This window comes from Petaurus breviceps, unplaced genomic scaffold, assembly GCF_028583685.1.
Source record: "Petaurus breviceps papuanus isolate PSGF00001 unplaced genomic scaffold, PetGlider_PUasm1.0 164, whole genome shotgun sequence".
Lineage (NCBI taxonomy): Eukaryota > Metazoa > Chordata > Mammalia > Diprotodontia > Petauridae > Petaurus > Petaurus breviceps.
The window spans coordinates 4794876-4809380 of record NW_027185735.1 but is presented as its reverse complement, the minus strand read 5'-3'; the positions used below and the strand labels follow the sequence as shown (position 1 = coordinate 4809380).

The 14505-nt window shown below is 36.7% G+C and overlaps 1 protein-coding gene across 1 annotated transcript in view; it reads right to left on the bottom strand.

Annotated features, from left to right (window-relative positions):
• NID2 (nidogen 2) overlaps window positions 1-14505 on the bottom strand; it is a 146875-nt gene that overhangs the window by 8568 nt on the left and 123802 nt on the right. Inside the window, exons 15-16 of the mRNA XM_069082235.1 lie at window positions 5632-5761; window positions 4389-4560 (exon numbers count right to left, since the gene is read on the bottom strand). Coding sequence (XP_068938336.1) covers window positions 4389-4560; window positions 5632-5761 — 302 coding nt within the window. The remainder of the gene's footprint in view (window positions 1-4388; window positions 4561-5631; window positions 5762-14505) is intronic.

Here is a 14505-nt window from a genome sequence, read left to right as displayed (position 1 = left end):
AGTGAGCTAAAGTTTATGGGGAAAATGCATTTACATTGCTATTTAATTAAAAGTCTTTTGTTACTTAAAAAAAAAGGATGAGCACGATGCTCTCAGAAAAATCAGTAAGGACTTACATGAAATGATGCAAAGTAAAATGAGCAGAATTTCATTTCTGATGGGATTGTAATAGCAGAAGCAATACTGTAACGACAATTGTATATTATAGCAATATCGTACTGTGATTAACTGAATGAGTTAGGCGTTCATTCTCAACAATACAATTATCTAAGACAGTTCTAAAAGACTTATGATGAAAAATGCTATCATTCACCTCCAGAGAAAGAACTGATAGATTCTAAATAGAGATACTTAACAAAACACTTTATTTTCCTCTTTTAAAACTTTATTTTTGTCTGTTTTTTCACAATGTGACTAATATGAAAATATGTTTTGTATGACTGCACATGTATAACCTTTATCAAACTGCTTGCCTTCTCAGTGAGGGGGGAAGTGAGGAAGGTAGAAAATCTGGAACTCAATATTTTTAAAAGAATGTTAAAAATTTGTATTTAAGTGTAAAATCAAGAAACAATAAAGAAAAATCAAAAACATGAAAAAATAGAAGACAATGTGAAATATTTCATTGGGAAAACAACTGGCATGGAAAACAGATCCAGGAAAGATAATTTAAAAATTATTGAAAGCCATGGTTAAAAAAAAGCCTAGACATCATTTTTCAAGAAATTTTCAAGGAAAACTGTCCTGATATTCTAGAATCAGAGGGTAAAATAGGAATTGAAAAAAAAAATCTGCTGATCACCTCCTGAAAGAGATCCTAAAAAGAAAAAACTGCCAGGAATATTATGACCAAATTCCAAAGAACACAGGTCAAGGAGAAAATATTGCAAGCATTCAGAAAGAAACAATTCAAGTATTATGGAGCCATAGTCAGAATAACACAAGATTTAGAAACTTCTACATTAAAGATTAGAAGACTTGGAATATGATGTTACAAAGAGAAAAGGAGCTAAAATTTCAACCAAGAATCAACTACCCTGCAAAACTGTGTATAATCCTTCAGGAGGCAAAAATTGATATTCAATGAGACTGAGCACTTTCAAGCATTCTTGATGAAAGACCAGAGCTGAATAGGAAATTTGACTTTGAAATATAAAACTCAAGAGAAGCATAAATATGTAAACAGGAAAGGGAAATCATAAAGTTAAATGGTTTATATTCTTACATGGGAAGATGATATTTGTAATTCAAAAGACCTTTCTCATTATTAGAATTATTAGAAGGAGCATATATAGACAGAGAGCACAGGTGTGACTTGAATATGAAGGGATCATAATCTAAAAAATAAAATTAAGGGTTGAGAAAGAAATGTACTGGGAGAAAGGGAAAGGGAGAGATAGAATGGGGTCAATTATCTCACATAATAGTGGCAAGAAAAAGCTTTTACAGTGAAGTGGAAGAGGGGAAGGTGAGGGAAAATGAGTGAACCTTACTCTCATCAGAATTGGCTCAAAGAGGGAAGAACATACACACTCAATTGGGTATAGAAATTTATCTTGCTTTACAGAAAAGTAGGAGGGGAAGGAGATAAGAGAAGGAAAGAGTGATAGAAGGGAGGGCAGATTGAAGGAGGGGGTAGTCAGAAGCAAAACACTTTTGAGGAGGGACAGGGTGAAAGGAGACTGAGAATAGAATAAACTGCAGGGGGTGGGTAGGATGGAGGGAAATGCAGTTAGCAGTAGTAACTGTGAAAAAAATTTTGAAGCAGATTTCTCGGTTGAAGGCCTCATATCTCAAATATATAGAGAACTGAGTGAAATTAATAAAAATAAGAATTATTTCCCAATTGACAAATGATCAAAAGATATGAACAGTTTTCAGAAGAAGTAGTCAAAGCTATCTATAGCCATTTGAAAAAACTTGGAGAAATTCAAATTAAAACATTTCTCAAATACTACCTCAGACCTATTAATTTGGACAGGAAAGGTAAATGACAAATGTTGGAGGGGATTTGGGAAAAATGAGACATTAATGCACTCTTTTTCTTTTCTTTTTGGAGGGCAATTGGGGTTAAGTGACTTGCCCAAAGTCACACAGCTAGTGTGTCAAGTGTCTGAAGCCAGATTTGAACTCGGGTCCTCCTGACCCCAAGGCCAGTGCTCTATTCACTGCACCACCTAGCACTCTTGGTGGAATTGTGAACTGATTCAATCATTCTGTAGAGCAATTTGGAACTATACCCAAAGGGCTATAAAACCTTTGACCTAGCAATACCACTACTAGGTCAGTATCTCAAAAAGAGATTAAAAAAAGAAAAGGACCTATCTGTACTAAAATATTTATAACATCTCTTTCCTTGTGGTAAAGAATTAGAAAGTAAAGAATAAAAAATTAGAAGGGATGTCCATCAGTTGGGGAATGGCTCAACAAGTTGTAGTATGTGATTATAACAAGAATGCTTTTGTACTTTTAAGAAATGATGAGCAAGATGCTCTCAGAAAAACCTGGAAAGACTTGCATGGGCTGATGAAAAGTAAAATTTATTATGTGCAAAGGAACAGCAATATTGTAAGAAGATCAGCTGTGAATGATTTAGCTATAGAACCTATATTGAATTGCTTTCCTTCTCAATGGAATGTGGGTGGGTAGGAAGGAGATAATTTGGAACTCAAAATTTTTAAAAAAATGTGTTAAAAATCGTTTCTATTCTCCAAAATATTGTTTTTATGTGTAACTGGGGAAAAAAATAAAATACTAGATAGAATTTTAAAAAAAGAAAAAAGTATAGAAAATGAAAATTTAAAACTATCAAAACAAGAGATTTTACTTGAGTACTTAATTGAGAGGAAAAAAGCAGGAAAATTTCTATAACTAGACAAAAAGAGGAAAAAAGAACTAAGTTAAGCAAACTCTAAAATTAGTACCAGAGGAAACAAACAAGAGATGGAGACACTTAAAGATAAGGGAAAGAGAGTCACTGCAAAAATAAGGTTGCCTTGAAGTAAATGACGATATAAATTACTCTCTTCACAGAGGAGAGCAAGGGAATCTTAATTTGGAAAAAATAGTAGAGGCAAATGGAGGGCAATATAAATGTACTTCTCACAACTTTAAATGTCAATGAACATCCAATGTATCCAATGATATTCAACTCCTGCAATGGACTTTTCCTGATTCCTCCAATTCTTCCTCTCAGAAATTATTTTGTATTTATTTTCTTTATGATATGTACTTACTCATCTACTTCTACATTGTTTCTGCTCAGCAGAACGTAGACTCCATGAGAGCAGGGAGTGTTTTGTTTTTGTATTTATGCCTAGAACCCAACAGTGCCAAGAACCTAAGAAAGTGCTGTTGGATTGAATAGGTATTTAAAATTAAAGCACATTTTTCACTCAGACCACAAGATCATATATAACCAAGGTGCCATTATGAGCTAGTTGAAAAGTAATCCTAATTATCAGCAATGCTTAAAAGAGAAAATAATTCGTCTCTCAGATGTTCAGTTTGCAGACCACTATAGACACAAGTGGATTTGAAGTGAACCAAACAGTCATGACATAAACACGTGCAGAACACAACTAAAAGCTATAGAGACTTAAGTAGAGGCATGTCACAATTCTGGAACAAAAATAATAACCTTAAAAATAATTTACAGGGAAAAGCTGGGAAAAGGTAGATACTCCAGAATTTGATTTGGTAGGAGTATCATTTAAATAATTCACAGGACTCTTGTTAGGATCAGACTCATAGGATCTTACATCTAGAGCTAGAAGGGATCTCGGAGGTAATTTAGTCTAATCCCCTTATTTTATAGGTGAGGAAACTGAGTCCCAGTGAGATTAAGTGACACAGAGTCACACAGGTTATAAATGTCAGAGGTAGGATTTGTACACCAATTTTCTCCAGTGAGTGAAATACCTTGCTTAGTCTAAAAAGTACTGGAAAAATAATTTTTAAACTTTCATGTATGAATTGGTGGTCTTACCTAAAAATAAATGGAAAAGATTTTATGCTGAGTCACCACTCAAGAACAACAGATTAACATACACATATACACACATTCAGAGTACATTTAATGGAGACAAATTTTTTTACGGTTTTGGCAATGTATTTTTTCAACTAATAAAGGCTAGAAGAGGCAATGGGGTTCAAATCCTGGTTCTGACATGTAATAAGTCTGTGACCATATCATTTAATCTCTGAGTTTGAGCTCAGTTTTATCATTTGTAGAATGAAAATAATATTTGTACTAAGTAAATCAAGCTATAGAAGAAAGAAAAGATTAAAACTATGGGAATGGGAATTGTAATTTTTGTTCTCCTTTTCACACTATGTTTATGATCCAAGTGTTTATAAATGCATTATCCGTTAGCAATAGAGCTGACCCTCTGATTGGATCCACAGTGATGGCTCGGGGATTCACCAGATCAGTGTCAAAAAGAACCCGGCGCTCTGAACCATCCAACTTGGCACTCTCTATTTTATCGAGGCCACTATCTGTCCAGAACATGGTTCTATGAAAATGGTCAATGGCAAGTCCTTCTGGGCTCATCAGTCCTAGAAAGGAAGGAAAAGCACATATTAAACACTAGAATAGTTAATGAACTTGAAGCACAGAGAATCCCTTCTATGTTTTAACTACAAATAAGAATCCTAAAATGATTAAAATCATGAGACCCAAACTAATTGTAGAAGAAATCTAGAGGAGTACAGAGAGAGAGATAATTGATAGAAAAAATGGTCAGTATGGTATAATGTCTTGAGTGCTGGTCTTGGTGTCAGAGAGACTGTGTTAGAATCCTTCCTCAGATACTCAGTAGATCAGTGCTCTTGGAAAGTTGCAACTTTTCTGAGCTTTATGGTTCCCTATCCAGAAAATAGAAAATTCTTGTGAGGATCAAATGAAACAATGCATAAATTAAAATAAACCTTAAAATATCATGTACATATCAGATATTATTATTTAATTTTTGCCTTCATATCAGAACCCAGCATATGGTCTGGCATACAGTACTAGTACTTAATTGATTATTATAGATTATTAATTGATTATTGAAGAAACACTGAACATGTTTAAATAAGTTGAATTGTCACAATTTTCCTGATGCTCTCTGATAAAAGTTTTAAAAGTTTAAAAATGAAAATGATCAAAGCCAATTGTTTCCTTTTTAGTGGCAAAATTGTATTTTTGTGGCAATTTTTTCCTCAGTGCTTTATCCCCTCATGCTCCTCAAAATGTTTCAGTTTTACATTAGAAGACAGAGAATCACGGGTGTGATTAGAAGATATTGAGGATTCCAGTGTAAACAACTAATAACAATCACCACCAAAATCCAATTAACATTGTTATTCCTTTCTTTGGTGATACTCAAAGGACGATCCTTACCTTCATGTACCACATGTTAGATCACGATTACTAGGCAGAAAAGAGGTTGCATTTTGGGCAACTCTATAGATATGTACAATTCAACCATTGTTGTTTGACAACAGTGGGGAGAGAGGGTGGTGCGTCTGAGAGAGGAAACCAGAGGACAGATTATAGCACAAAATAGTCAAATGACCTGAAAATAATGGAAAATCCAATTTGAAATGCTGTTTTGTGCCAATTGACACCTAGTGATATTTTACCTGAACTGATGACAATTTCGGGCTCATTGCCTAATTCCAGACTGGCCCGACTGATTACACGTCCAGCAACATCTGTCCAGTATACCATCTTCTCCTGGCAGTCATAATCTATCCCTACCACAATGGAACCCTATTAGAAACAAAACAGAAGAGAAATAATTGGATGCTTTTATTTATTTTTAGCTATTTTACTCAAATAATGCTGTTCTGTATAGTAGCAGTCACAGACTCACAGAATCTTAATTCTAGAAAGGCTCCTCTACCATTAAAACGTCCCCAACAATCTAGTCTTTGTTGGAAAACTTGTAGCCCATTATACTTTTGGATAACATTAAATGTATTAATTGCCCTTCATTTTGTTTTCTAGGACCAGCAGCACAACAGTATTTTATTACCTGAAAAATAGCCAAAGTTGCCTTTGTCTGATGGATGTTAAATTGTATCTAACCTTTTACTTAATACTAACCTTTACATAAAGCCCTATGGGCTTTATTATACATCTATAAAATGCTATTTCATGTTGCTCTTAGATTTAGATCTAGATCATTTTAAACCAGCTTCTCTACTGCCTACAAACATTCTCATGTCTTGTCCATCCTCAAATATCCTTCACTTGATCCATCCATATTGTCCCATATCTTTCCTTTTTTTTTTTTTTTTTTGGTGGCTAAAACTTTGAGACCTTCTCAATGGAATATTACTATGCTATAAGAAAAGATGAGCTCAATGATTTTAGAAAATCATGGAGACACTTCCAAGAAATAACGAAGAGTGAAATAAGTAGAACCAAGAGAACACTTTATACAGTAACAGCAGTATTGTTTTAAGAACAATTTTGAGCAACCAAGTCATCTTACGATAAATACTTGTGTAAATCCAGAAAGGAATATTGCTGTGGTATAGGAAATGATGAGCTGGTTGATATAGAAAAATATGGAACGACTTGGACTTATGAAGGAAGATGACTTATTGACAAGGATTTATGAAGATTCATCTTCAGAGAAACAGATGTTAGGAGGAAATAAATACACTATGATCTTACACATATGTGTATGAGTGTATATGTGTATGTTTATCCATGCTTAATTATAGCCTTCTTGAGGGTGTGGTGGGTGTAGGGAGGGAAAGAATATAGTAAAAACAGAGAACAAAAGAAAACCAACAAGGAAGAAAAGAAAAGCTTAACAGTTTTGAAAACAATGTATAGCATTTATTATTTATTACTCCATTGAAATGGAAGTTTACTGTGATATGCTGAATTCGCTCTTATGGTCTGCTGTATACGTGGCAATTTTTTTTTCTTCTCTTAATTTGTATTTAAGTGTAAAATTTTAAAAATACTAAAAAAAAACCCGCAAACAACAAAAAACAAACAAAAAAAAACCAATGCCTTCACTTAATTTCTTCTCAATCTCTTTTTTATTGTGTGCAGTTGGACTTCCAACCTCATTATTCAATTGAAATTTCTCCCTCTTAAGTTCCTAATGATCTCTTAAATGACAAACCTAATGGCCTTTTGCCATAATGCATCCTTTTTGACCTCCATGCAGCTTTTAACATTGTTGATCACTCTTTTTTCCTCATTATGTTCTTATCTCTGGGTTGTTGTGACACTGATTTATCCTGGTTCTCCTCCTACTTATCTGATACTTCTCAGCTTTGTTTTGCTTTTTTGCTTTTTGTTTGTTTGTTTTTTTGCTGGATATCCATCCAGATCATACCTGCTAACCATGGGTGTTCCTTAAAGTTCTGTCCTGGGTCCTCTTCTCTTCTCCCTCTATACTATTTGTCTTGCTGATCTTCCATGGATTAAATTACCATCTCTATGCAGATGATTCTCAGGTCTATTTAGTCCTGTATCTCTAATTGCTTATTGATTATCTCAAACTATATGTCTCATAAACATTTTAAACTCATCAGGAAACTGAAATTATTATCTTTCTCCCCAAATCCTCCCTTCTTTTGAATTTCCCTATTATTATTATTGAGGGCATCATAAGCCCTTCCAGTCACCCAGGCTTGAAACCATCTCATCTCACCTCTCTCCCTCTCATCCCCCTCCTTCATTCAATAATTTGCCTTTTGATTCTATCTTTATAACCTTTCTTATAACTACCTCCTCTCCCGTGATACTGCCACCACTCTGGTTCAGGCTTTTATCTTTTCACATTTGGATTATTGCAACAGCCTTCCTGGTTGGCCTCCCTACCTCAGTTCTCTCCCATCCTATATTCAGTTACCAAAGTAATTTTCTTAAAGCTATGTATTGATAATATCATAGCACCCCCTTACTAAATAAACTCCAATGATTCCCTATTACATCCAAGATTAAATTTAAGATGCTCTATTAACTGGCCCCTTCCTACCTTTCCAGTCTTCTTACACTTTATTCCTTCCTCTATACTATACTATCCTGTTACAATAGCCTACTTGTTTCTTGAAAATGGCACTCCTGAGACTGCCCTCTTCACTGGCTATCTCCCATACCTGAAGTTCTATCCTATCTCCTCTCTAGGTCCTGGCTTCCCTGGAACTCCTTCAAGTCCCAGCAACCTTCTGCAAGAAAACTTTTGTGATTCCCCCTTAATACTATTGACTTCCCTCTTTGGATTATCTTTGATTTATTCTGTATATATCTTTATTGTACATAGTTATTTAGATGTTTTCTTTCCCATTATATTGTGAGCTCTTTGAGAGTCGAGGTTAATTAAAAAAAAATTATTTTATTCCAAGTGCTTAGCACAATTGATTGGTACTTGATAAATGCTTTTTTTTTTTTTTGCTTTTTTGGAGGACAATTGGGGTTAAGTGACTTGCCCAAGGTCAAACAGCTAGTATTTGTGTTAAGTGTCTGAGGCCAGATTTGAACTCAGGGCCAGTGCTTTATTCACTGTGCCACCTAGCCACCCCGATAAACGCTTTTTGACTTGATTTGAACTTGGAGCTAGGAATTAGGGAATTAATTTCTAGTTCTAGGGCTTCTGATACTGAATAACTGTGTAGTCCCGGGTTCTCAGTATCCTATACCACCCAACTTCCTTATATAAATATTCTTTCTATCATAAATACAATATAAAGCCCTTAGAGACAAATGACATTTGAAGGAGAGTGGGGAAAATTACTGGAAAGTTTCTAGATGAAAGCAAGATTCTTATTTGAATTTCAGATCCATGACTTCTTTATTTGGCTCTTATGTAAATGCCAGAAAAATGAAGAAGGCATAATGCCCACATCTTGAGAAAAACTGATTGTCACATTGGTTAACACTGTATGCCCCTCTATCTCTAAACACTCACCCCCTCACTACCATTATACTCAAAAAGTAACTGAAGGACAGAGGTGAACTTTATTCCCTCATGTGGAGAAAAATTCAGGAAGAGGAATGGCTAAGTATTTGACTTTGAGAGGACAGATATGCAGATGATACTACTTTGCAGAAAGTTGTAACAGGAATGGGAATTTGAAGATCTTCCCTGCCCCTTAATAGACCTAGGGAAGAATTTGAAGACCTCCCCTACTTTGGAAGAAAACTCTGCCCCCTAATAGGCTGAATATAATCACACGGAGCCTATGGTTGGAGGAATTTGTGGAAGGGAAGCAGAGACCACAGGAAGCTGGGAATCAGAGCCAGAGAGATGGTGGGAGAGAGAGAAGGTTGAGGCAAGGAGACAGAAAGGTTTGTGAGTAAATATTGATCTCATATTGGTTTGTGGGAAGGTTAAGGAATCCTGTGGCTCTCAGTGTTATTATTATTATGGCTTCTTAATATCTTTGGTACTATGATGGAATCAGCTTGCTGGTTTTGGAATTGGGTTTTCTAGTGTCTAAATAAATGTTTCACTTCTGTCCTCTATATGGAAAGTTTGGTATATTTTGTGATTGAATGTCATGCAATATTTATAGTTATGGTCTTTATCATGATTGTGGGCGCTGTAAATATTGCACTGGCAATACAAAAGTGAAGAGGAATTAAGATACCTCTTGAATACGGTGAAAGGGGTGACTATAAAAGCTGGACTAAAGTTTAATGTAAAAAAAAATCCTAAGATCTTGGCAACTGGTCCTATCACTTCCTGGCAAATAGAGGGAGAAAGAATGGAAGTAGTGTCAGATTTTATATTCTTGGGCTCAAAGATCACTATAGATGGCAACTGCAGCCATGAAATCAAGAGATATTTTCTCATTGGAAGGAAATCTGTGGCAAATCTGGATAGCATATTTAAAAGCAGAGACATTACTCCAAACAACCATAAAATAGCACCCCCAAAACAAATCCTCAAACAGCTGAACCAGCAAAAAGATGGGATGAAACAATCTTTGAGCCCAAGAAACTTAGAAGATCAGCATGAAAGATCTGTCTCACTCAGATAAAAGGATAAAAGGGGAGTGCAGTATTGAACAGGAAGTGTTCCAGCCAGCCAGCAGCTAACCCCACCTCAGGTAACCAGTGGTAGATCCTTAGCCCCAATGTGATGGAGCAGACAAATGCCAACAGCAGGACCATGTGCTTCACTATATCCAGGGGAACTGGCAGACTACAGTTCTGAGTACTTCTTGCTTCAGTGTAGCCCTTGGCAAATAGGAATCCTTAAGAGGCCAGACAATCAGGTGCTTCAGTGTATCTTAGGGAAATGCAGAAATACCCCACCAGCCTCAGCATACACCAGACTTTAGCACTAGGACTCTGGTTCAAAACCAGATAAGCTGAAAGATCCTATTACCTCCAACACTGACAAGCACCGCCTCTACTCCCTCAGTGCAGCAGCAGACCCGGGGGGTCCCAAGTGGGTCTCAGGGCAACATCAGTGCGACCCTAGGTAAACAGCCAGTGCCTACTGCCCCTAGCACAAGAAGCTTGTGACAGTGCCCCTTCCACCCTGGGAGCAGAGCATAAATTTAAAAGAAAGGAAAAAGGCCAAAAAATATGAGCATAAAACAACAACAACAACAAAAATAATATGACCATAGAAAGGTATTATGGTGACAAGGAAGATCAAAACAATAACTCAGAAGAGGACAATAATATCAAAACACCTATGGGCAAAACCCCAAAGAAAAACAGAAAGTGGTCTCAAGCCTAGAAAGAATTCATGGAAGAGCTTGAAAAGGAGCTTACAAGTCATATAAGAGAGGAAGAAGAAAAATTGGAAAAAGGAATGAGAGCAATGCAAGAGAACTGAAAAAGAAAACAGCTGCTTAAAAAGCACAATTGGCCAAATAGAAAAGAAAATACAAAAGCTAATTAAGGAAAACAACTCCTTAAAAGTTAGAGTTTCATGGCAGCTAGGTGGCATAGTGGATAGAGCACCAGCCCTGGAGTCAAGAGTACCTGAGTTCAAATCTGGCCTTAGACACTTAACACTTACCTTGGGCAAGGCACTTAACCCCAATTGCCCTGCCTTCCCCCCGTCCAAAAAGACAAAAAATGATAAGAGTTTGCCAAGTGGAAGCTAATGATTCTATGAGACATCAAGAATCAATCAAATTCAAAAGAATGAAAAAAAAACAACAGAAAAGAATATATAAAATACCTCATGCAAAAAAAAAAAAACAAAACGATCTGGAAAACAGATCCAGGAGAGACAATGTCAGAATGACTGGACTACCTGCCATAATCAAAAGGAGGACCTATACAGAATCTTTCAAGAAATTATGAAGGAAGATTGCTTTGACATCCTGGAACCAGAAGACAGAATAGGTATTGAAAGAACACATGATTACTTCAGGAAAGAGATACCAAACTAAAAATTCCAAGGAACATTTAGTCAAATTTCAAAATGATCAAGTCAAGGAAAAAGTACTGCAAGACCACAAAGAAACAATTCAAATACAGGGGAGCCACAATCAAGATTACATAGGACTTTGCAGCTGCGACATTAAAAGATCAGAGGTCATGGAACATGATATTCTGGATGACAAAGGAGCTAGGACTACAACCAAGAATCACTTATGTGGTGAAATTAAGCATAGCACATCAAGGGGAAAAATGGTTATTCAATGAAAGACAAGGATTTCAAGCTTTTATAAGGAGAAGATCCGAATTAAACCAAAAATTTGACTTTTAATATAAAGACTCAAGAGAATCATAAAGAGGTAAAAAGAGAAAAGAAAACACAACAGATTCAATAGTGCCAAACTGTTTATATCCCTATATGGGAAGATGATACTTGTAATTCTTAAAAATCACATCACTAATAGTACACCTGTAAGGAATATACAGACACATATAGAGGGTATGGCAGAAGGTGAATTTGAGGGAATGACATCAAAAATAAGGGATGAGAAAGAGGAGTACAATGGGTGCAGAAAGGAAGGGACATGTGGAATGGAGTAAATTATTTCACATGAAGAGGTGAGAAAGACCTGTTACAGTAGAAGGGAAGATGGGAGGGTGGATGGGGGGCATCGCAAGAGCCCTACTCTGATCAGTATTGTCTCAAAGAAGGAATTCTATGCACAATCAGTTTAATATTGAAATCTATCTTACATGACGGGGAAGTAGGAGGGGAGGAGATCAAGTAAAGGGATGGATTGACTGAAGGGTAGCAGATAGGGGGAGGCAGCAGACAGAAGCAAAACACTGACGAGAAACTATAATGGTAATGGGAATTTGAAGATCTTCCATGCCCCTTGTACTGGCAAGCAAACAGGTGCTTAGCAGTTAGTTCTAAGTTCATGATTGTGTTAAGTATTAAGACCCAGAACTTGTGAATCCCACAGTGGTATGGACTTGCTGACATAACAGGAAGGGGTGCAGCAGGGAGGAGCTAATACCATATATTAGGAGAAGCCCAAGTTAGAGAGCCACAACTTCTGGGAGAGATCATATGGAGGCTAGGCTGCTACTGCTGGAGAGAGAGGACAGAACTGAGAACTGAGAAGAACTGAGAAGAGAGAAGAACTGGGAGGAAGCATGGCTGTGGTGTCGGTACTTTGTCTGTTTTGATATTACTTTGTCAGATTCGTCTGCTAATAGAGGACAGTGCTGTTGTTACAGAAGCCCTGGGATCTTGCTGCTGGTTCAGAAGCCCTGAAAGGGGATTTTCTTGTTGTATGTTTATAGAAATCTTGGAGGAGGGTCTTGCTGACAATTTCAGAGGTCCGGGGACTATACCAATGATTTGTGTTGATTCCTCAGAACTTGTTGTTGGGTCTATACTGATTTCACAGGCAGAAAGTAAATTGATGAGGATGCCAGCAATATGAATGAATGTTATCGTGGCTTTGTTAAGCTTTGTATTCCCAGGAACAGAAACTGTGAAGGACTTGAGGTAGACCAGACACTGTGAGTTTCAGTATGGAACAGGAACTGCACAAGGAGCTGGACAACAAGGGGCTAGCAGGAGCTGGGACCATGGAAGCAGGGAGCCAGCCTTAAGTCAAGATGAAAAGACCTCTCCTTGGGTATTTAATGCAAACTGAGATCATGATTTACTAGGGGTGGAGAACTTTTGACCTCTGTACTTTGTGTCAGTTAAGGAGGCTTGCCTCCTTAAGAATGATTGAGTTATTAAATGAATGTACTTTGTTTAAAACTATGTGACCACCTTGGTGAAAACTACATGGGCATTTTAGTGATAAGTTGCTATGCCATAACATGGTGAACGCTGTATTTTGATTTTCTGTGTATGTTTTGTCTTAGTTTGTTACTGAATAAATAAAGAGTTCACTATACTGTGTAATTAGAACCTTGAAAGCTGTTCACAGCAGCAGTCCTCTGGAAAGGACTTGGCTTTGCATGAAGGGAAGGGGTGAAAGGAGAGAGAGGACAAACAGAAGGAAGAACAGAATGGAGGAAATTATGCAGTTAGTGTTCATAATTGTGAAATGTGAATGGAATGAACTCTTACATAAAATGGAGGTGGACAGAATGGATAAAAAATGAGAAATCTACAATGTTGTTTATAAAAAACACACTTGAAACAGAGAGACACACACAGAGTAAGGGTAAGGGTCTGGAGCTGAATCTATTATGCTTCAGCTGAAGTAAAAAAAAAAAGCAGGGGTAGCAATCCTCATCACAGACAAAGTAAAAGCAAAATTAAAACTAATTAAAAGAGATAAAGAAGGAAAGTATATCTTGTACCATAGACAATGAAGCAATAGCAATACTAAACATATATATACCTGGTGGTAAAGCAACCAAATTCTTTTTTTTAAAAGCAATTGGGGTTAAGTAACTTGCCCAAGGTTACATGGCCAGTTTTTTTGTGTGGGTGTTAAGTATCTCAGGCTGAAATCGATCCTAGGTCCTCCTGACTCTGGGGCTGGTGCTCTTACTCACTGCACCACCTAGCTGCACCTAGCACCCAAATTCTTTTTTTCTTTTTTTAAGCAATTGGGGTTAAGTAACTTGCCCAAGGTTACACAGCCAGTTTTTTTTTTTTATGTGGGTGTTAAGTATCTGAGGCTGGAACCAATCCCAGGTCCTCCCGATTCCAGGGCCGGCGCTCTTACTAACTGTGCCACCTAGCTGCCCCTAGCACCCAAAATCTTAAAGAAGGAGTTAAGTGAATTACAGGAAGAAAAAGACAGCAAAACTATGCTGGGGGACCTCAATTGTCCCCTCTCAGAACTAGATAAATCCAACCAAAAAAGAAATAACAATGAAACTAAGAAGGTAGGCAGAATATTAGAAAATTTAGATATGCCAGAAGTTTGGGAAAAAATGAATGGGAACAGATATCAGCATAGTAGCAACACATGGCACCTACACAAGAATTGACCACATATTAGGGCATAAAAACCCCAAATCAAATGTAGAAAGACAGACATATTAAACGTATTCTTTTCAGGTAATAATACAATAAATGTTACATTCAACAAAGGGCAGTGGAAAGATGGATTAGAAATCAATTGGAAACTAGATAATCT